The sequence below is a fragment of the Lynx canadensis genome, chromosome A2 (genome assembly GCF_007474595.2).
Source record: "Lynx canadensis isolate LIC74 chromosome A2, mLynCan4.pri.v2, whole genome shotgun sequence".
NCBI classification, from domain to species: Eukaryota; Metazoa; Chordata; class Mammalia; order Carnivora; family Felidae; genus Lynx; species Lynx canadensis.
The window spans coordinates 110,123,274-110,148,514 of NC_044304.2; the positions used below are offsets into that span (position 1 = coordinate 110,123,274).

Genomic DNA, 25,241 nt, shown 5'->3' on the forward strand with positions numbered 1-25,241 from the left:
AATATTTTATCTATTCACTCACTAGGTTAAAGATCATTACATAGATATAAAAACATTACACTAAAATGGAATAAAGTGTTTTTTCCTTCTCATTCATTTAGGTTCTCAAAACAGTAAAAGCCTGGAGAATTTCCTAGTTATTTTAAGTTGTTTAGTGAATACGCATTAAAAGTGTGATAAGCATCCATTTATTTCAATACAAAATAATTCTAAATTATTGGAATTTCAAATATTCTCTATCTCTACACATATTTCAAATGAAAACAAATATTTTAGGGGCTAAAGGGATGTATGGAATACCCACGATGTGCAATAATAAATAAATACCAACATTCTCAAGTATAGATTGAGGTCTATCCAATGAGAAAACAGAAAATATTCAGAGTCATTTTGCTTCTCACAGAGCAAAAACTCTACAGTCTTTATATAAAACGTTCTTCTCACACTACCTAAATAGTAAATTATATTCATTTTTCAAAGTAACACAGTAAGATAACTACCTACACACAGAAAAAAATGAAAAATAAAAAAATAAAACAAACATAGGTTCAAAATTTAGAGAATCTATATGTCAAGCACAGTGCTAGGTACATTATACACATTACTTTATTATCCACAACAATCCTATTGGATAAATAATGCCAATCCTACTTACTGGAGAAGAAAGCTTAAGATCAGAAATGCTGCCTATGATCACAGAGCTGGCAAGAAAGACTGTTTTCAAAGCCTGCAGCTTTTCCCATAAAATCCATGATGTTTCAGTGAAGTATCAGTTTGTCTGTATTCCTAAATCCATCCCTCATAACCATCTTTTTAAAAAAGAAAGACAGTAAGGTTTTTCTGAAAGTTAGGCTGCCTTAAGTAGGGGTGGATACTAAATTAGATATAGGTAGTACATAAAGGAGAAAGAAGATAACTTGAAAAAAGGAGGGAAAATGTCCTCTGTATTTAGTATCTCCCTTCATATAAACAAACTCAAAATGGATGAAAGACCTAAATGTAAGATAGGAAGCCATCAAAATCCTCAAGAAGAAAGCAGGCAAAAACCTCTTTGATCTTGGCCACAGCAACTTCTTAATCAACATGGCTCCAGAGGCAAGGGAAACAAAAGCAAAAATGAACTACTGGAACCTCATCAAAATAAAAAGCTTCTGCACAGCAAAAGAAACAATCAGCAACACTAAAAGGCAACCGACAGAATGGGAGAAGACATTTGCAAAAGACATATCAGATAAAAGGTTAGTATCCAAAATATATAAAGAACTTATCAAACTCAACATGCAAAAAAAAAAAAAAAAAAAAAAAAAAAGAATACACACATACACACACACACACACACACACACACACACACACACACACAATGGAGTATTACTTGGCAATCAAAAAGAATGAAATCTTGCCATCTGCAACTATGTGGATGGAACTAGAGGGTATTATCCTAAGCAAAATTAGTCAGTCAGAGAAAGACAAATATATGACTTCACTCATATGAGGAATTTAAGGCACAGAACAGATGAACACAAGGAAGGGAAGCAAAAATAATATAAAAATAGGGAGGGGACAAAACATAAGAGACTCTTCAATATGGAGAACAAACAGAGGGTTACTGGGGGTTGTGGGAGGGGGATGGGCTAAATGGAAAAGGGGCATTAAGGAATCTATTCCTGAAATAACTGTTGCACTATATGCTAACTTGGAAGTAAATTAAAAAAATTAAAATAAATAAAACAAATAAAACAAAATAAAATAAAATAAAATAAAATAAAATAAAATAAAATAAAATAAAATACAGAACAAAATTTAATGCAAAAAAAATTTCTTTAAATACTGTATAATAAACAGATAAGTGACTTAAAACGTTTGGCGTAAAGTTAACCCAATGCCAGCATATGATTTCTCCTATCTAAATCTTCTTTCTTCAAATTTATCCCTTTTTATCCTTCCCAGATGCAGCTCCACAGATAAGGGATGCAGAAGAGTATTCACTGCAACCTTATTAGTAATAAAAAAGATAAAGGGCCTTCTAAGACTTCAAGATGGGTAGTATGGTTAAAAAACTTCACCTCTGTGGGGATTCTGATTTTTCTTTCAAAGAAAAACTACCGTATGATCTGAACTACTAAAAAGGTGAAGCTTGATATTCAAAATAGAAATGACGAGCTTCAAACAAGACATCTAAATTTTAAAAGGATTTACTATCAAAAGGTGTCCCAACAAATGGACTTTAAATAATGATGATGAAGGATCACTAACTCTAAGGTCTAGATAAGGTAAACTAACCATAAGTGAAATCATACCATTCTTCCATTCTGAATTTGCATGGGTATATAATTTTAAAATAACACTTAACTAGAACAGTCATACATACACATATACTCAGGTATACGACAAATGTGGCCTCAAGTAAGGTCAGTTATAATTAATCCAGCAAACTAAACCAAGATTTACAAAAATTAGTCTTCTGTTCCTTAATAAATTTAAATACACTGCAAAATTACATGCCCAGAGAGTCACAATAAATTTCCAAAATAGAAAATCAGCCAAAAAAACCCTGACTACACTAAAAACTAAAAGTACTAAAAACTGCTTTTTTTCTGTTTTAAAGCCCCATTTCTCTGCTCGTCTGCAGGGCAAAACTCCTCCAAACAGCTGCCTATAATCACTATTTCTAATTCATCTTTTCCCATTTTCTCCTGGACTGGTTTCACTTAGGGTTTCTCTCCACTACTCCAAAATGCTATTATCAGATCACCAATATTCCCCTGGTGGCAAATCTAATGGCCAATTCTGAGTCTTCATCTTACTCAACTTATTAGCAGCCTTTGAAATATGTGATCTCTCACTTCTTTAAAAACTTTCTATGCTTGGCTTCTGGAATATCACACTCCCAGGTTTTCCTTTAATTTCATCAGCGACTTAGCTGTTTCTTTAGCTAGATCTTCCACTCTGTCTTAAACTCTAGTAACTATAGTGCCACTGAACTAAGTCTTTGGTATCTTCTTACTCACCTTCACTCTTGTAAGAAACCTCATCCATCCAGTCTCAACTTTAAATAACTGTCTAATAATCCTGAGGATCCTCAAAGTTTAGGCCATCACTGACCGTTCCCTTGAACTACAAAGTTTACCAATTAGTGGGTTGACTTGACTGTTTAACAGGGATCTCAAACTAAAACATGAAAATTTAATTCTCTCTGCCAAAACTCCTCTTCCCTGTATTATCCATTTTATAAATGTAAATAGCAACATTTTTCATGCAGTTGCTCAGGCCAAAAATTCTAGGAATCCTCCTTGAGTCCTTTTTTTTCTCTCACTCCATATTTAATCTCTTAGTAAATCTGTCAGTACTATATCCAGTCTTCAATTACCTCTCACAACCTCTGTAGACATCTCTTACTTGACTAAAGCAGTAGTCTCCTAAATGATCTGTCAGTCTCCATTCTTGTCCTCCGCAATTCCACAATCTAATCATCACCAAGAGTCAAAGTAGTCATTTTAACTCGTAAGTCAGATCATGTCAGTCGCCAGAACAAATCTCCAATGGGTTCCCGTCATAATTAGAATTTTGAAATAATTTTGCATGGCAGATAAAACTATATATGATCTAACTCCCAAGGTTCCTCTCCAGTTTCATTCCTAATATAATCCCTTCTCATTCATTCTATACCAGCCATACTGACCTGCTCTAACTCAGCAAACACTTTCCTATCTCAGGACCTTTGTATATGCTTTTACCTTTGCCTGAAAGATCAATAAAAGACAAAAATTCTCAGGACTTTCTCATTAATCTATCAGATTTCTCTATGCTCACATGTCACCAAATCAGTCAGCATCTATCTAAAACAGTGTTATACATTCTCTATCCCTCTAGTTTGCTTTACTTGTTATTTTTCATATTGTACATTTTTTAGCATTATATATTAATTTACTTAGTGGTTTATTTTTTGATTCTGCAACTAAAATGTTAAGTTCAATGAAGAGAGAGATTTTGTCTATTACATCCATCTAAAATGGTGCCCACTGTATAAAATTATGTAAAGGTTGAATTTTGAATAGCAAATGAATAGATGAATAAATAAAAAACCTTTAATTACTGTAGCATTATTCAGGAAGTTTTTAATCTCTTTAGCTTCATTTAATATAGGATAATACAGTGTATCCAAAAAGTTTTCTGCAAGGCCTTTTGTGGAGGGCTACACTGGTTAATATCCCAATTCTTGTTATTTGCTAGATATTTAAATGAATTTAAAGTATTTGTAACTAAACATTGATTAGAAAGTACTTACTTTGCCTGACTGTAACCGCTGTATTCTTGAGTCACATACTTTTTTTACAAATAATAAGCTATTTATTTGATTTTTGATAGTGTTGATATCTAAAAACAAACAAATTGATTGTGAGCTAGAAATCGGTAATATTTATGAAATACTTTAAACATGCACTTACTTTAACATAATAACCAATGAACAGAGCAAACAATAAGAGAAATAATCTGAAATTTTATGGTGAAATTATTTAATTAAAGTTAAACCATGCCAATTATTTTTAGAGACTTACAGTATTAATTGCCTCACATTCAGGAAATTATAATGCTTTTATTCTTAGCACATGTTAACATAATAAAGATTTAGATGCAGTTAAGGTAAAAAAATAGCATAAAATGACACTTAGGCAAATTAAAGTTTTATTTAGAGATATAGTAATGATTAAAGAAGACATTTTCATACTTAAATGACTTACCATCGCCAACCGTATCTAGAGATCGAAGATACTGTAATTCTTCTACTGCCTTATCTCTGACTGCTTCTAACTCTCCAATATTGTCACTCAATTTAATAATGTTCATAAAGGCCTCATAGTTGCAATTAGAATCACGGATCTATAAAAAAAGTTCAAACAATATGTGCGAGGGGGACTTATTAAGAAAAAAAGGAATCTTCAGTGCCTACCATGTGCTAGGCAGAACCTTACAGCAAGTGTTTATTCCAGTGCGTATAAGAAAACAAAATGAAAACCTCTGTACTCATGGTCCCGGGAAGAGGCAGAGGAGTAGAAGACGAGATTAGTGGCAATGGAAGGCACATCGGGCAGCGTACAATATGTGTTGTGGCTTTTACTCTGAGCGGAATGAAAAGTTACTGGAGGGTTTTAAAGAGAAAAGTAACATTCTGTGACCTAAATTGCACAGAATCAATGTGATGACATAAATAACTCTGTCATTTTGTCTTTTTCTCTAGCCACGTGCTGTTTAAGAACAGGAATGGGGTGGACAGTAGAGCTGAATTTAACCAGAGTGTGGTTGCACCAAGCAAATAACAAAGATAGAGGGAGAAAAAGTAGTCAAGGATATTATGAAGTGACTAACCACTGTGACTGCAATAAAATTTAAGTAAAGCAATAAGGGGATCTATGAAAAGGTAGCAGACTTGAGATATTACCCATTCTCCAAAGAGGTCAAAAAACTAGTGATTGTTTAAGTTCAGAACTAAGGAAAAACTGGCCAGTAAGTGTATGAAAAGATGCTCAAATATCATTTAGATATGCAAGTTAACCACAACAAAACAACAATGCCAAATGTTGACCAGAAAGTGGAGACACAAAAACTCTCAAATGGTACTACCAAAGCGCAAAATTAGAACACAACTTTGTAAGACCACTTGGCAATTTCTTTTACTTCATGTAAATTTTACTTGAGTGATTAAAAAAAGGTAGGTTATTAAAGTCTTGATTTTTCTAAGAATACATTAAGAAACAAATTAACAGCTGTCCATTCATCTGCTCTAGTTAGAGATAACAATATGAGCCAATTAAGTAATCTATTCCACAGTAAAAGATAAGACTTATCCTTAATTAGTTTGTATTAAAAAAATACATACTCAGAGATGAATAATGCAAATTCACCCATACTATTTTTAGAAATGACTTAAAACTGTGGGGTGGGGTGCCTGGGTGGTTCAGTGGGTTAAGCTTCCAGTTAAGCTTCAGACTCTTGATTTCTGCCCAGGTCATGATCTCAAGGTTGTGAGCTCCAGCCCTGAGTAGGGTTCTGTGCTCACAGCAGGGAGCCTGCTTAGGATTCTTGCTCTCCCTCTCTGCCTCTCTCAAAATAAATATTAAAAAACTTAAAAAAAAATACTGTTGGGCAACACTAACATTTTATACAGAGAGAAAATATGTTACTACTAAACTGCTTGCTGTTGGGGGTGCCTGGGTGGCTCACGTGGTTAGGCACTGGACTTTGGCTCAGGTCATGATCTCATGGTTTTTGAATTCAAGATCCCCCATCAGGTGAGCTTGAGCCCTGCTTCAGGTGAGCCCCACTTCTCTCCCTCTCTCTCTCTTTCTCTCTGCCTCATGGAGTTTTCTCTCTCCCTGTCTCTCTCTCTCTCTGGCCCTCACTCACTTGTGCCTTCTCTCTCAAAAATAAATAAATAAATAATAAACTGCTCTAAACTTTTCCTTTCAAATAGAAATGAACTGTACACTAAGTTGATAGAAATGAACTGAACTAAGAACTGAGCTTATTTTAATGTTTATAATACCTATGTATACAAGGTTTTCCACACAAATAATGTCAAAAGACTGTAAACCCGACCACAAGTAGGCTAGAGACCCTTTATTGATAAACTCTTCTCTTTTAAATATATTTTCTGATATTGTGTTGCAAGTAAAATAGTGATCAATTCCTGTTCATTAAATAGCAAAAAAACACAAGCATCATACACAATAGTAGAAGCCCAAGTGTGGGAAGAACAAGTAAAAATTTGGTGTTTTGAATTCTTTTTAGACTATCTATATGTTAAATCTCTCCCCCAAAATGTTTTCACCATACAATTAATTATACAGTTAATACAAGGTCAGCAAAAGAAAAATTGAAAGCTAAAGAAAAATATAAATAGGAATAAAAATATTTCCTAATCCCATGAGTGAGAGATAACATTCTGGTGAACATGCACCCTTTTCTGTAACACAGGTAAGATTATACAGCATAAAACATCCATTTTCTGGTGTTATAATAAAATGTTTTAATACCTTTTACCCTTATTTTATTACTTAAATGTTTTTAATTTTTACCTGTATTTTCCTATTTCTTAAAACATTACTTTTTTGTTATATACCCAATATTCCATATAAAATGAAATACATAAACAAAAGAGAAAAATTAAAACTATCATAATCCTACCTTTCTATTAACATTTCAATCAGTATATACACTATCAGAATTATACAATCATTAATAAATATTTACATATTTGTTTTTAAAAAGCATTATCTACAAACACACATCACTTTTAGTTATCCTTTTCAACTTAAAAATATAAACATGTTTTCATATTCAAGATACACTACCATCATCATTCTTTTTAATGGCTGCAAAATATTCTACTGTGTCAATATGCCATAATTACACAATCCTCTATGTAGAACACTTAAAAAGCTTCCAAGTTTTCAGTATTATAAGCAACGGCCATTAATGGCCTTTGTTTCAAACTTATTACTACTTTAGAATAAATTTCAGAGTAGAATTCCTAACCAGAGGATACGTATTTGTAAAAATTTTAATTAGACAGATATACATATTTTTAAAGCTTTTGGTAGAGCCTAGTAGGATAAAGGAAAAGAAGAATCAAGTTGTGTGACCTCCATAGTTTGATAATGGCTAGTTTGATAATGGCTACTGGAAACAAAGAACAATAAATAAAGTAACTCTCTCCTACGAAAACTAGACTGAGTTACTGGAAAAATTCCAATTCAAGAAAATGAATCAAAGATCTAGAAGTATTTATCAAAGTATTCCCAGCAACACCCCATTTACAATACTTCCTTGACCATGAATTTACTGAGGAAAGCCATATATAATCACACAAAAATAATTATAACTACTAAACTTAATAATCACTAACCCTTTGATATGTCTGCCAGGATGAGAAAACTATGAGTTAGCCACTTATATACACACTAAGCAACTTACAGAAACAAACCTAAAACACACAGGCTCCCATTCTCAGTCCAGGTTTCCTACCCCATTTCCTCCACTATATAGCATAAAACATAAAGTACATATATTTAAGTAGTTCAGACCACAGCCGTGTTTGAAAACCAAATAGCAGCTTTTAAAAGTACTCATAATCTATACACTCCGTCAGGAAAACATCCTTTTTTTAAATTTAAATAAGTGGTAACAATACCAAAATTGTGAGAGGATTATCATATCAACAAAATTCTTACAATGAATTTGTCTAGCACATTCAACCTATGAGCAAACAGAAATACCAGAAACATAAAGATTATCTATAAATATATTTTTACCTAATTTATTCAATAAATTATTGCTTGATCATCCTGATCCCCAGATATTATTTCTAAATTTTAAAAAAAATGCTTTAAAAACAGAGTTGTAATTTTAGAAAGTACATACCATCCATATGATATATTGATTAATATAATCAGGATCACTGAGTTGATTTATTAATGGAAGAAGAACTCCTCGTGCAAGGATTTCCTGGACCAAAAATGTAAAAAAAAAAAAAAAAAGCAAATTTAACTTAATATACTTCTCAAATCAATAGCATAATGTAAATAACATAATGCTGTTACTTAAGAAAGATATGACACATGTAAAACTTGATAATCAACACATCTTATAAAAAGATGACCTAATACACCTCAGTTAAAATAAATGAGATAAAGCTACCTGTATCAACTTGGCTGTATCTCCACAATGACATCTAGAGTTGAGTAGAAAAAAGCAGAAGGGTATCTCTAGTATGTTAGCATTTATGTCAAGTTTTAGAAGGCAAAACATGGCACCAAGTGTCTATGAATTCCTACATCTAATTAAAAGAATAAAAATGAAGGATAATAGGAAAAGATACACACCAATTGTAAAATAGTGGTTACCTTCGAGGAAAAGAGCAACTATAGCAAAACATTAACAGTGGTTAAATTTTGGTAGTTGGTACATAAATGTCTACTGCATTATTCTCTATACTTGTCTGTGTTTGAAATTTTTCCTAAGAGAAAATAAAAAAATAATATGGTAATATAATTATTCATCTTTCTCTAGAACGTATCTTCTCATTCTTTACAACTGTTTACTCTGCAACCTATTAAAATCCTGCCCTTGACTACAGAATGAAATCCAATCAAATTAAACCCTGATCATTCCAGCTGAACACTTTTTTACTTACATGTTTAAGATAACACTCATGCCCTGAATTTATGGCATTTATCACTTATCATTCCCCATGTAATTGTGTTATCTTCTACTTCTCTGAAACACCACAAATATCCAGGAACCTTCTGTATATAAGTGACGTTTATTAGTTGATCTACTGATTTATCTATCTTCAAAAATATTTACTCAAGGTCATTGTCTTAAACATGGCAGGCATTTGATAAATATTAAAGGAATGGAAATAAAGCAAATTAAGAATTTAGTGCTGATCCTATTTATATCATATTTTCACCCATTATTAATCTTCATCCTTTTACGCATATGATATCTAAATTTATAAAACACCATTTCTTAGCCTTGGAAAGGCTAAATAAATGTCAGTTTAACAGGATGTTTGACTTCTCTAATTAAAGGACCAATTTATTTATTCCTTTTACCAAGATCTCTAACTTATCTGGTTCATTTTCCAGTATAATAAGTTCATAAAGGTAGCCTTCACTTTATTTTCCTTCAGTGAGTTATCTTATATACATTCTACTTTTTGTAAGCTGTGCAAGTCTCTGACAACTATTACCTAAGGATGAATTAACATTTCCAAAAGGCATCCATGAAGGTTCCAATAACTTTGTTTTATAATTCCTTTCTTTTCTTCACATTTTTTAAATGTAATCTCTACACCCAAAGTGGGGCTCAAACTCACAACCCTGAGATCTAGAGTGGTATAATCTACCAAGTGAGCCAGCTAGGCACATCTTTTTTTTTTTTTAAAGTCATCTCTATGCCCAACGTGGGGCAGGTCCAATAACTTTTTCAAGCATCTTTTAAGACATCTTACAGTCTTAATTTAGAAATAACTGTTTATTCTTTCAAGATTAGCTTCAGTCTCCAAATTTTAAAAATTATATTTATATAATTCATTCCTTCAAGTTATGTCTCTGGCCACATATGCTCAAATTTTAATGTTTGCTATTTTTGAGAGAGCAAGCAGGGAAGGGGCAGAGAAAGAGGGAGACACAAAATTGGAAACAGCCTCCAGGCTCTGAGCTGTCACCACAGAGCCTGACGCGGGGCTCGAACTCACACACCACGAGATCATGACCTGAGCTTGTAGTCGGCCGCCCAACTGACTGAGCCACCCAGGTGAACTCATATGCTCAAATTTTTAAATGTACTATGTAAGAAGAAAATGCATAAATAAAACCAAGTTTTTTGTAAGTTTCTTTGCAAAATAAGAAAAAAAAAGCAGGAAAGAATTTTGAATAGATCTAGTGATTCTTATTAGTCAATGCAATCTGTCAATCTGTCTTAGAAAATTACTTTGATCTTCTAATTTGCCTCATGAAAGGGTCTGGTTAGTCAAGATGTAATCCTATGACTCAACAATTCCTATACAGGTTCTAGTGAAAGCTCTAAACATTCCAAAATAGGTAGCCTTTCCTTATAATTTCTACTTTGACAGAAGCGCCAGCTGTCCAATATGAAGGCTTAAAAGCTACAAAGTCACTGAGGCCATGAATCTTTAAATAAAACACGGTAATGGAAAGAAAGCAGACATGACTGAATAACAATTATTGCAGTCAAGTTCTGTGATTTGTACAATCCATATAAAGGATCCCTATAAAGGAAATAAGTAACAACTCTTTAATCTGTTATTTAATCTGATCAAAAGCATCTTTGGGGAAAACCTGAATTACCAACAAAAGGAAACTGATCAACCATCAAGCTGAAAGAAAAAAAGAAAAAACTGATTTGCTGAATATAGTACCCTATAATTATTCAAACATAAAGAAATGAAATAATGGTCTAAAAGAGCAATCTATAGCAAAATATATTTGCTTTTTAAACAATCCTACTTATTTAAACTATAACCTCATGTAATAAGGCACATCTTCATTCACATCTCCTAAAAGTCAGTTTAATCTTCAAGAAGCTAAAGTAGCATGTACACCACAGCAGCAAGAAGGGCAAATAGGTTTCCTCTTACTAAAACTAATTCTCCTGACTGGGTATCTGCTATGTGCCAGGTGTGATGATAGCCATAAAGTACATAATGATGATACAGATATGTCCTCTGTCCTTATGGGGCTCACAGTACTACTGGCAGAAAGAGGCAGCAAGTAAATAAACACAACAACCCAGTTATAATATTAAATATGGCAAATGCTATGAAGGAAAATAACTGTTTACTTACGTATGGTAATAGGGAATTATGAGGGAAGTTTAGATTGGGTGGTCAGGGGAGGCATTTCTGAGAAGGTGAGATATGAAAGATGTAGACAATTTACCCAAGAAAATAAGGGGAACCATTCTGAGAAGACAAAAAAGATTATAAGATGGCCCTATGGTGGGGAGAAAATGGCACTTTTGGAGAAATCAGTATCACTGGAATACAGTGACTGCATGGCACAAAGGCCAGAGAGGTAAACAAGGCCACATCACACATGGCCTTGCAAATCTCTGGAAGAACTCAAGATGTGAAAAATTTACTTGATGGTCATGGCATTAGCTAGGATGGAGAAAAGACTTAAAAGGCAAGAGAGGACATGGAAACAAGAGTAAGATTTCCATTTTGGACATTTGAAGTTTAAAAAGTCAATCAAATGGTGATTTCAGTGGGCAGCATGTCACAGTAGCCTGGGACTCATAAGTGAAGTCTGTACCAAGATATAAATTTGAAAGTCATTAGCACTTGGATGGATTTTAAAGGCATAGGAATGGGTAAGAAGAGGGCTTAGGATTAAGAACTTAAGTATTTAAAGGTTAGATATAAGAGGAGTTAAAGCATCTAAAAGGACTAAAAAGAGACCAAGCGAAGAGAAAAATCAAGAGAGCAATGACATGGAACCCAAGAAAAGACAGAATTTCAAGAGGGAAAAGATTGTCAGCCATAAGGAAGTAGCTGAGAGACTGCCTAGCAGTGGCTGTCTAATGTACCAGGAAGACAAAGATTCTGTGAATGAGTGCTAGGACTGACTACCAGTATCTTCCTTCAGTGGCAGTTGTGAAATCTGGCGATTGACCTGTCAGGTATTTTACCACCCGTGATACTGACTAGCCCAAATAATTGGTCTTAACAATCCATCATCTATCAGACATTTCCTAGTAAAGCCAGTCATTTTCTACCTAATTCACAGTACCACTACCCTACTTGAGAAGGACACTGAACTCAACTTAGGTAGGTACTAAGAAATTGTGTGGTATTGCTTAAATAATAACATATAAGCATAAAAGCACACCTCAGCAATTAGTATCTATTTTGCTGGATGATAGACTAAAAAGATTCTAAGCTTCCCTTTTCATATAAATTAGAAGCTTTCATTTTATCCATTCAACCAGCATAATAGTTGTAGCTAGCTAGCATTTCTCAATCATAACCAGCAGCCAAAACCAAAATATTATTCCTTTATATCCATATTTGGAATTTTACTCCAAATGTTTACATACAGGACATAAAAATTCCAAAACTACTGTTCTCATCCCACTTAATCATTTTCTAATTATAAGAAGCAGAATCTTAACTGTCTGGGTTTTTTTAAGTTTCTATCCAGAAGTATTATTTTAATTAGCCTCATTCCAGTAAGTTTATAGGTAAAGCTATATTAAATAAAATCTAAAACACATCCTTGTTATAACCCAAAATCCCAGTATCTGACTCTAAGGGAGTTTGTCTAAGTGTTGTCCAGAGACCTCTGAGGGATGGAGGAGACAAACACACAGTGTTATTTTCAGAAACGAACATGATGGTGTGATGATACATCAATTAACTAATGGAATGTGTGCTTCTGCATTCTTATGTTTCAAAATTTCTTAGTTTTAACTTATGATACAGTAAATATTGATAAATAAATCTGTAAACAAAAACCCATGTAAACAAAAACTCTTTGGGGTCCTCAATGAGTTTTAAGAGTTTCACAGGGTCCTGAGACCAAATATTTTGAAAATTATTACTCTAAGTTTCTTCAGACATTTATTTAATAGGAGTTTACACTTACCCTGACAAAGTATCGCATGATCTTGTTCTGGAAATCTCCAGGAGGTAGCAATAAATATAGTAAGACCTCACACAGATCCCTTAGGAATCCTAGAAATGAAAAAGGTGGCCGTTACATTAGAAAATATAAAATCTCCACCTACTCTTGATTAAAAAAAACACAAAAAGGCAGAAATAAGCAGCTGATTATACAAGTTTATTATTTCAATAATTAATTAGTCCATGTAGTATTCATTAAAGTTTTTTCACTATTCTCCAAACAGTAACTATTCATTAATCAAACTAGTATTTTTTTATTCTGCTCAGTTTTACCTATTTTTGAATCATCGAGAAACTTCAATTATAAAAGTGTTTTCCCCAAAACAGTTTTAGCTGTACCGTGTATTCTACACTTCTACTACAAATTACCGTGTATACGTAAAAGCTTCTTGCATATTTTAAAATATACCTGTAATTCTTCTTTCAAAGAAAGAACTTCCACTATTCTGTCAGATAATAACAAAAGAAAAAGTTATGCTCTTCTACGTTACTAATTTATGAGGGCTCAATCTACGCACATCACTCTATTCTTCTATTTGGTTATTATTTCAGGTCAGTGCTAAGGAAATGACAAATAAAAATTGCATTGCACAATAAATATAAAAAGGAAAGAAGAAAAAAGGATAAAAGAAGAAAACAAAAAGTTGAGCACATTGTAGAAGTCAAAGAAAACAGTTTCCACAACTACAAACGCTTTTCTGTAGTTGTTCATATGCTAACATTTCCTGGAAACGTAATTATACAGCCGATCCTGTTAACAACAACAAAAAATGTGTCAAGTAGCAAAGACTCTTTCTGACTCTTTCTCAGTGGCTATAAAACTAAAAAAAGACATCTTCAGCTAAAACTTATCTAGTCTAACCCTGACAAAGAAAGTACAAGTCCATTCAACTCCATAAATTTTATCTGAAATTATACTCATTCTTTTAGAAAATATTTTAGGGTAACAGTGTACTCTTGAAGTAGAAATGATAAACTCAAGGAGAAGATAATCTACTACAGATCATAAAAAGTAAATATACAATCATAAATGTTTGTGCTTGCTATATTTAAAAGAGAGGTAATCTCTAATCTCATCTTCAAATTTTAAAGATGACTTTAAAAAAAAGAATCTGGAAACTACTTTTAATAGTTAAAAAAAAAAATACAATGAATAGTGACAGTGTCTACACTATGCTACCTTTCCTGTAAAAATAATTTCACCTTTTACCCTTCTATTCGTTGTTCTGCTAACTTGTCTCTAACCATTCTGCACACTGTTCTCCAAAGACTTAAATTGAAAAGAAAACCTTCTTCATCTTTGGGAGAAGTGCACACTAGATCACGGCAAACATCCTTCTCCATTTCAACTTCAACTTCAAAGAAGGTATCCACAAGATCTTCTGCTGTACCTGGACAAAGAAAAGAACAATTCAAGAAATGCAGAATAAAAAAGAAAAACAGATTTTAAAGTCCTAATTTTCAAAGGCAATAAACATATTACCTTTTGCTTGATCATCTTTCTCTGTTATCTTCTGTTGAGCCTTTCTGAATACTCGTAGGTGTGTGCCAAAATCATCTACAATGCGTGTAGTAAAATAAGGTTGCCAGTCTATTTCTTTTGACCTTATAAAAAACACATTATATAAATGTTTTAATCAGAAAGTATAAATTCATTTTAATGACTCAGAGACAACATGATCATCACAGAGACTGAATTTATTTATAATGAGATTTTGTTCAGTTAATTACTATTACATCTTAGTCCTCCCTTTCACAAGACCCAAGGTATATCAAATCTACTTGATTAGGTCTTTGAACAATATTATTTGAAATATTTTATCTGCCACAGCTTAAAAATACTTTCTAAGTGCATAAAATAAATAGAAAAATAGTTTTTCCAGTTATATCTGAAATGAGTCTGACAACAGGTATATCATGTAATTTCTCACCCCACATGTAAGAATAAATTAGGGATTCAGAATGTTTTTGCTTGCTTTTAAAAGAGCATTTGAGACATTTCTTGATTCCTTCTGACCCTTACTGAATTCTCCACATTCTTCGCCTTAATCATACAGCCCAAGTTCTGAACCAAATACCGTCAGTAGGAGGCTGATTTCCATTTGCAGATACTAGCACTTAAAAACTTGATCATTTGAAATATAGTCCCACAGAAATAGTTTAAAGAATGATATACAAAGTCACTATCCATGAAAAAGAGGATTACTAATTTTATTAAGCTACCTAGTACTCTATTTTAAAAGTAACAAACCTCAAGAAACATTGCTAATTTAGTACACCAGTGAAACAGGTAACAAAACAGATAAGCCAAAACAGTTTACACCTGTCCCTGGATTAAGTGATATTTTTAAATAGTTTTTCCAGGGCTATTTTCCTTAAATTAGCATTCAACTTAATTCACCTTTTTTGAAACAATCAAGTAGATAAAAGAAAGAATCTACTCATGAAGATGCTGGGTGAGAGAAGAGCAAAGAAAAAGTAAACTATAATTCATTATGTTATTTACCCAAATATATGTAATAAAGAAGCTAATGAAGAAATTAACTTGATTACTGTTGCACTTCTGGAGAAATCTTAAAGGTGGCAATGGCATTGAGGACTGTAACAGACACTTGTTTTCAATAAAAACAGAAGTTATTAATACAGTATTTTTTTTAAATGAACAACCATAATTCTGATACATACATGGGAAGAAAAAGTAAACTTTAAGCACATGAACACAAAAACAAATTAACATTAAAAAGGTAACCTGCACTCAGGGATGTGAGAAGGGGTTAACGTTATTTACAGTGCTGTAAGAGCCATAGTATATACCATATACTACATGTAATAACAATACTCAGCCTCAATTTAAAAATAAAAATTAAATCTAGCAGTCTCTAGAGTTTTCTTTATTCTTTTTTTTTTCAACTTTTTTTTTTTTTTTTTTTTTTTTTTTTTATTTATTTTTGGGACAGAGAGAGACAGAGCATGAACAGGGGAGGGGCAGAGAGAGAGGGAGACACAGAATTGGAAACAGGCTCCAGGCTCCAAGCCATCAGCCCAGAGCCCGACGCGGGGCTCGAACTCACGAACCGCGAGATCGTGACCTGGCTGAAGTCGGACGCTTTAACCGACTGCGCCACCCAGGCGCCCCTCTTTATTCTTATTTAAAAAAGAAAAAAGGGCGCTTGGGTGGCTCAGTAGGTTAAGCATCTGACTCTTGGTTTCGGCTCAAGTCATGATCTCACGGTTCGTGAGTTTGAGCCCCGCATGGGGCTTCACACTGACAGTGAGGAGACTGCTTGGGATTCTCTCTCTCCTTCTCTTTCTGCCCCTCCCCCCCTTTCAAAACAAATCAACTTTAAAAACAAACAAATAAAAAAATAAATAGAAAAAAATCACAATCTGTATAAGCATATAAATAACTCAACCTTTGCTTGAGTTATTTATAAAAAAATCATCCATACCTCAAAATTTATAATAGAAATCAGTTGGTATAGGTCATTACTCATTTAATCGATACAGGTCCATTCTAACAAATTTAGAAGCTGAATATGTAAACTTTCAAATTATATCTGTTACATTTCATGGTACAATGCAATTGATATATTTTGCTGAATTTTGCAAACAAAATACAATTTACTAATTTAAAATTTTCTTAATATTATTTGAGAAAGAGAGAGAGCATGAGCAGAAGGGCAGAATGAGAGAAAGAGAGAATCTCAAGCAGGCTCCATGCTCAGTGCAGAACCCAGCACAGGGCTCAATCTCACAACCTGAGAACATGACCTAAGGTGAATTCGAGAGGCAGATGCTCAACCAACTGAGCCATCCAGCCATTCCAATTTACTAATTTTAGAAGGTGTTCTCAACTCTTCTCAACTCATTACAGACAGCAAACACTCAAATAAGTGAAAATAAGCAATTCAAGTACATAAAATTTATTTTAAATTTAAAATAGGGATTTCTACCTTAAAAGATAAATATGTTGAGGATGAAAAAAACAGGGAACACAGTATTCTATATCTCTAAGATCACTATTTTCTCCTCGCTTAACTCACTTCCACTGAGTATGTGCAAATTTAATGTTAATCTCAACTCAAAAGAACTCTTCTAGGTTAGGAAGATAGAAGAAGAATACACTGCTTCCCTTTGTAAATTAGAAAAACATCTACTAAAAATTTCTAGTACTATTATCTTTTAAAAACTTATGGAAATATTCTGAAGATAGTGACGTACTTTCTAAATTATGCAATAGGTAAAAATGGAACATGAATATAAAAACCAATTAAAAATCATTCAATTTCTGTGACAGCCACACTTCCTTCTATTGATCCACATGTAGTTTCTATTAGAGCTCTTAGTATCAATTATTCTTAAATTATATCTACAAGTCAAGGTTCTTTTCACTTTGTTTTAAACTATTCCTCCACATGATTCTTATTCTAATAAAAACACTTGGACTATTACACAATAAAATAAAATTCATTTTATTACTATTATAAGCTTTCATTTCTTGAATTTAAATAAGGAGAGAATTATTGCCTATATTACCAAGGGTATAAGTGATATAGTCAAACCTACCCTGAGATTCTAAAATTTACAGGCAGGCCGCTAAAGCCTTTCTGTCATATCTTGGCAAAATAGTTGCAAAAATTAAGAACGTTTAACTAGAATGCAAACAAGTAATGAAGTTTTACTAAGTATAAGAGCAAAAACCAAACGATCAAGTGTACCTCTCTGAACATAATTTGCATGTCTTTATCTCCATTCCTACGGCCAGCATTCTATTCCTGGCCTTTTATTTTAAACGGTTTCCCATGTCTACCACCTTTGTATCCCCATCATTCTGGATCCATACAGCAGCCAGAGCGATCTTTTTAAAAATACAAATATGATAGTACAAGATAAGAGATTCAAAACCCCTTCAATAACTCCCATGGATCTTAGGGCTAAGCTTGAACACTTTCTCTAAGAACGTGCATACCCACGATGACCCTGCTTACTTCCTCATCACCATCTGTTCCACCCTCTTACTTCCTTTCTGTTCTGCTGACTCACGGGCTCTTTCCATTTCTCAAAGTCAAATACGTCCTGTCTTATTTCAAAGCCTGTAGATACGCTGATCCCTCTGCCAAGTTTGTTCACCCCCACCCACCCTCCACACATTTCCCTTCTCTCCCTCACATTCACTTGACAATTCCCACTTACTTTAGAGTTCATCTAAAAAGTCAATTTCACTTGGCAGCCTTCCCTGACCCTCACTCTTCTCCCTCTCTGCCTTATTTCTTCAGACTAGGTATGGATCTGCAGTGATACAATGTCAAAGCACCAAATTTCCACTTTTTATAGCACTTACAACCTACAGTGAAATAATTCAACTGCTAGAGATGAATTTAATTGCTGAGATAAAAACCTCAGGAAGCCAGAGACTTTGTCTGTTTTATTCTGTGTTCCTTTTATTCACAAGGGTATCTCCCATAGCTAAACAGTGTGTTGAACACTGGAGGCACTCGACGCATACTGATTTATGGATTCCTCTTTCAGGGTCAAAACACTGTTGACAAGTGTCCCAAGAGAGACAACATGTGGCACACATGACGGTTCCCTATTTAAGTTCTGAAATAGGACACAAAGTGAGAAGTTCTTCTTGCCTTTCTAAATCCTACAGTTACTTAATGCTAATACCAAAACAAGACAATGAATATCCCAAATATGGGGGCTGACAATGAGATTATATAAATTACATCACTGGTTCCATCTATGCTAAACAGTGTACAGCTCATCATCAGTAATGCAAAAAAAAACACACCAAAATCAAGTAACTATTTCTGTAAAAGAGCACCATTACATTAGTTGTGAAATTCAGCAAGCCACATCACTTCCCAGGGTTTGTTTTCTCTAAGGACTGAAGAGTTTTAAGAGTCCATGATTATATAACCTGAATATGCATCCAAGCATGTACAACACACACACACACACACACACACACACACACACACACACAGGACATGGAAAACTGGTAACTGGTAAGAAAATGAAAATATCTGACCAAAAGGAGTCATAAATATATTTCATTTTAACGTAAATCATATAAACTTTCAACATAAAGTGAAGACCTTATATTTGACCAAGGTTTTGCTAAGTGATATATCAACGTGGCTTTTGTCTTTAATAAAACGTTCCTACACTGCAACAGTTTGGTGCCCGATTCCTTTTAAAGAGTATAACTAAAGACATTTGTGAACAAATCTGGATGCAGAGTCTTTCAAGATTTTCCACCAATATTTCTGGGGCGCCTGGGAGGCTCAGTCAGATAAGCATCCGACTTCAGCTTCAGGTCATGACCTCACAGTCAGTGAGTTCAAGCCCCGCGTTGGGCTCTGTGCTGACAGCTCAGAGCCTGGAGCCTGCTTTGGATTCTGTGTCTCCCTCTCTCTCTGCCCCTCCCCCTGCTCATGCTCTGTCTCTGTCTCAAGAGTAAATAAATATTTTTTTTAAAAAATTAAAAAAAAAAAGATTTTCCACCAATATTTCATTACTTGTCTTGTGCACACCTGATTCAACTATAATCCATTTAACACCTAGCTTTGAGTAAAATCCAATGCAAAAGGCAGTTTTCATAGAAACTACCTTGCCATTCTCATAGTTTTTCCAACTATGTAGGAATAAATTAAATGATGATTACAATAAGCTTAACTGGGATACACACATCTGGACAAATACAACTTTCTTTTTTAACATATTTGGTTATCTTTCTCCTCTAAATCACACCTGTTCAGCTCACAACACAGACCAAGTGGACCAGATATTCTGGAGGCCAAGCATACTTTTGAGAAACTTAAAACTCAAAAGATGGGAACAGGAGCGGACATAAATGCCAGAAAGTGGTCTTTTCACCTAGCTTTAATGCTAAGGGCATAAATCTGTATGTCTTACAAAGGGAATAGAGAATACTGGTTAACTGAAATAAGTTAAGAGAATTGCTACCACAGCAGTACAGAATTGGAAACATACCAAAATTAGCTGAAAATTTTACTGACAATAACTACACACAAAAGTAGAGGTGAAGTGTTATGCTGTAATTTAAACGGATTAAATAAAGAAGCTACATTTAAAACAAATCTTAATGAATGAGTGGTATTGAAATGGGAGAAAGATATAGGATATAGGAATGTGCAAAAGGAGGGAATAAGCATGGTGCGGTGGATGTGCCTGACTAAAGACGGGGTGGCTGTTGGGTAGTAAAGGCAATCTTCACATCCGTGGCAGAATACTTTCCTGGAAATGGTCTTTTATGTCAAAGGGATAAAAGTAAAAACTGATTTTCCCATACACACACAAAATCCTGTAATAAATGTTGTGTTCCTGATGACACATTTTTTTTCAGAAATAACTACTAAGACCCTATTTGAATACAGTAAGAATGGCACTGAATACTGCATAGTGTGTACGTGTTTAAGTGTATATGTATATATACACACACATACATGTACATATCTGAAGGCTTTTTAAAGATATATTAACAAAGCAATATAATAAACAATCACATAAAATTATAATAATATGTATTAATCTCCTATATCATCTCTTTTACCTTCTATTTTTAAAAATGGGCATTTGAAAAAAAATCTTTACTGTAGTAAAATTCCTACTTTTTCCTGGGTAGATTTTAATAAGCAAGAATCTTAGAGGAGATTTTGAAAAATGTTTTACTGCAGTAGAGGGCTTTTGATCAACTGATCCAAAGACATCTTTTAGTGAAGGTAGGTGGCCTGTTAAAGAAGAATCCCTTCTTGAGCCACTGAATCAGGCAGTAACTTCCCCCTCATAATTCACTATCAGAAAGGATACACACTTTAACATAAACCTTAACTTGTTTCCAGCCTTCAGGAGCCCTTGAAGGACTACTTTGTTACAGTGTCCAAAGCTTCAGCCTGAAATTGAATTTGAGCAGGTTTTTAAGGCACAGAACTGTAAACTTGCTTCTAAATCCATTAAAAGAATTACCCTTTGTGCCATCTCAACTTACTCATAAATACATGTGACCGGATATGAATAAAATAATGAAACTTTTTTTCACATTACTGAATTTACATTAAATTTACTATTACTCTTTACCATAATCCTCAAATACATATAAAAGAACTGAATCATCAACCACACAAGGAAACAAGTCTCACTGCTTCATCATTACAAATCTGTCTGCTCCCTTCATTAGAAGCACCTTTTCCCAGCAGGGGAAAAAAAAAAGTGGGAGAGCCAAATGTGCACATTCCTTTTCTAGTTCCATGTTCAGTGACTGCCTGCCAATAGCTTAAAATCAACCATGGGAGAATATTTACACTTCACAAAACTTAGACTTCTAAAACGACAAATGTATTGTTTTCACCATTCTATAAAGAATAGCAGCCATAAATAATTTGGATAATAAAAAAATTTTAATTTTCAATGATAAGACTTAATCATCGAGAAAAGATTAGTCCACTAAATGTCTTTTATGTCTAAAGTCAAGCATTCTTCCTAACCACATAGAAACATAATAAAAGTATAAACAAACTTTATTATCATTCTACTCTAAGACCTCCTACTAGTAAAACAACAGACTAGAGGAGCGCTTTAATTCCTAAGTAAATTAAATTTCATTAGCAACATTAGACACTATAAAAAGTAACTCCCCAAATGGTATCCAAAATGTAAGGTATGACAGAATATGTGAGTGCATGTTTTGAGGATGAGGTATGACTGGAAAAATAAAACAAACTGACACTAGTACAACCTGACCAAGGAAGTCTTAGTATTTTAGAATTTCAAGGGATCTGAAAGTCCCACCATTATAGAGCCAGACTTCAATTACTTCTTCTAGATCATACAGTTAGTGAGATCAAGGCTTTAGTTTTTTTAATTTTTTTTAAAAAGTTTGTTTATTTTTGAGACTGAGAGTGAGCACAAGCAGGGAACAGCAGACAGACAGGGAGACAAAGAACCTGAACCAGGCCCCAGGCTCCACACTGTCAGCACTGAGCCCGACGGGGGGAACCCACTCACTGTATTCTCAAGAATAAATGAACATTTAAAAAAAATTTTAAATTAAAAATAAATAAATCAGGATTCTTAATTTTCCATTCAGTGTTTTATTTACTGTGCCTTAATAACACAAAACCTCCTGACTCTTAAAGTTATAAGAAAACTAAAAAAAATGGAAAAAAAATTTAGGCATGCAGTTTTATGTAACCATATTAAGGGAAATTATATTTAGTGAACTCTAACACCACATAAGATGTTCAATTCTACATCCTGTGCCCAATGCTTCAAAGAGACCAAAGATCCAGATGTTCTAAAGGACACAGATCTCAGAATACAATGAACAACTTAGAGAAACACATGAGGCACACACTCAGCTATTTTAGAGGGTAAGTATAAAGAACACAGTGATGGAAGCCTTAATCAAGCTGCAGGAAAGGAAAAGAAATAACCTAGGGCTAAGTGTGCATCCTCTCAGATATAAGGTTAAGTATTAAAATATTAAATAAAAACTTTTCTAACAAGATGTACCTGACAAATGAAACATTCCTAGACCCCACAGTAAAATATATCAAAATTCTGTAGGGAAAAACAAGTCATACAAGTCATAAATGGACCTCAATCAAGAAGAATTTGACTAGTTACTATTTAATCACATATAAAAACACTACTTTGAGGGCTAGTATCTAAAATCTATAAAGAGCTCACCAAACTCCACACCCGAAAAACAAATAACCCAGTGAAGAAATGGGCAGAAAACATGAATAGACACTTCTCTAAAGAAGACATCCAGATGGCCAACAGGCACATGAAAAGATGTTCAGCATCGCTCCTTATCAGGGAAATACAAATCAAAACCACACTCAGGTATCACCTCACGCCAGTCAGAGTGGCCAAAATGAACAAATCAGGAGACTATAGATGCTGGAGAGGATGTGGGGAAACGGGAACCCTCTTGCACTGTTGGTGGGAATGCAAATTGGTGCAGCCGCTCTGGAAAACAGTGTGGAGGTTCCTCAGAAAATTAAAATAGACCTACCCTATGACCCAGCAATAGCACTGCTAGGAATTTATCCAAGGGATACAGGAGTACTGATGCATAGGGGCACTTGTACCCCAATGTTCATAGCAGCACTCTCAACAATAGCCAAATTGGAAGGCCTAAATGTCCATCAACTGATGAATGGATAAAGAAATTGTGGTATATATACACAATGGAATACTATGTGGCAATGAGAAAAAATGAAATATGGCCTTTTGTAGCAACGTGGATGGAACTGGAGAGTGTAATGCTAAGTGAAATAAGCCATACAGAGAAAGACAGATACCATATGGTTTCACTCTTATGTGGATCCTGAGAAACTTAACAGGAACCCATGGGGGAGGGGAAGGAAAAAAAAAAAAAAAAAGGTTAGAGTGGGAGAGAGCCAAAGCATAAGAGACTGTTAAAAACTGAGAACAAACTGAGGGTTGATGGGGGTGGGAGGGAGGGGAGGGTGGGTGATGGGTATTGAGGAGGGCACCTTTTGGGATGAGCACTGGGTGTTGTATGGAAACCAATTTGTCAATAAAATTTCATATATATATATAAAAAAAAAAAACACCACTTTGAGGCATTAGTTTCCAGATCACTTCCAAAGAAATAAAGGGATGTGCTGCCATCCTAGATATTTTTATTGCTCATTACCAAATGTTTCTATCTTCGGTCTCTGGCTATAAAAATAATACAGTCTCATTCTGTAAAATGTAATTCTTTCCTTCCTTTTTGTTTTTTAATATTTATTTATTTTTGAGAGACACAGAGAGACAGAACACGAGTAGGGGAGGGGCAGAGAGAGAGGGAGACACAGAATCTGAAGCGGGCTACAGGCTCTGAGCTGTCAGCACAGAGCCCGACACAGGCCTTGAACCCACTAACTGTGACATGACCTGAGCCAGTCAGACACTTAACTGACTGAGCCACTGAGGTGCCCCAAATGTGATTTCCTTCTTTTAATTTTCAGCATCAGCCTTAATCAGCCATAATCCACAATCCAAAGATCAGTTAATATTTTAGTGTATTTCCCATCAGTCTCTTTGGTATGCATACATATTATGGTTTTCTTACAATGGCTAAAATCATACACTATGTTGAATAATTTTTTACTCTAATGTATTCCTATTATTTAACAATGCTTCCTAAATATCTTAATGACTACAAAACTAATTCAAGAGTCAGAAAACTTGTTTTCTAATGAGCCAACGGCAATTTTTTTAGGCTTTGCAGACCACACTGTCTGGGTCACAACTAGTCAACTCTGCTATTGTAGCACAGGAGCAGCCATGGACAAAAATGCAAACAAATGAGTGTGACTGTCCAATAAAATTGTATTTACAAAAAACTGTCTACAATATACTATACTTAATAAAATTACTGAATAACTAATTTTAAAATGGGGAAAAATCTGAGTAGACATCCTCTAAAGATGCTATACAAAAAATACTCATAAGCCCATGAAAAAAATGCTCAATACCAACACCTCTCAGGGAATGCAAATCAAAACAATTATGAAATACCACTTCACACGCACTAAGACAGCTGTAATCAAAAAGACAGACAAATCACAGAATGCCTGTCTGGCACAATCAAAAGAGCACGCAACCCTTGATCTCAGGGTCATGAGTTCAAGCTCCATGTAGGGTACAGAGGTTACTTAAATAAATAAAACTTGAAGAAAAAAGAAAGAACAAATCAAGTGTAGGCGAGGATGTGGAGAAATCAGAACCCTCATAGTGTAGTGGTGAGAGTATGTAGCCACTTTGAAAAACAATTTGCAGCTCCTCAAAGGTTAGAGTTACCATATGACATAGAAATTCTACTCCTGTATATCCAAGAGAAATAAAAAAGTAAGTCCACAGAAAAACCTGTACATGAATGTCCACAGTACCATTCTTCATAATATCCAAAAGGTGGAAACAATCCACATATCCACCAGCTGATGAATCCACATGTCCACCAACTAATGAATAAACAAATGTGGTTTATT

At 34.1% G+C, this 25,241-nt stretch overlaps 1 protein-coding gene across 1 annotated transcript in view; it reads right to left on the reverse strand.

Annotated features, from left to right (window-relative positions):
* The window catches only part of SNX13 (sorting nexin 13), an 85,364-nt gene that overhangs the window by 52,954 nt on the left and 7,169 nt on the right, over positions 1-25,241 (reverse strand). The window contains 6 exon segments of the mRNA XM_030308054.1: positions 4,288-4,376; positions 4,742-4,880; positions 8,421-8,504; positions 13,172-13,260; positions 14,499-14,600; positions 14,693-14,814. Of these exon segments, the coding sequence (XP_030163914.1) occupies positions 4,288-4,376; positions 4,742-4,880; positions 8,421-8,504; positions 13,172-13,260; positions 14,499-14,600; positions 14,693-14,814 (625 nt within the window).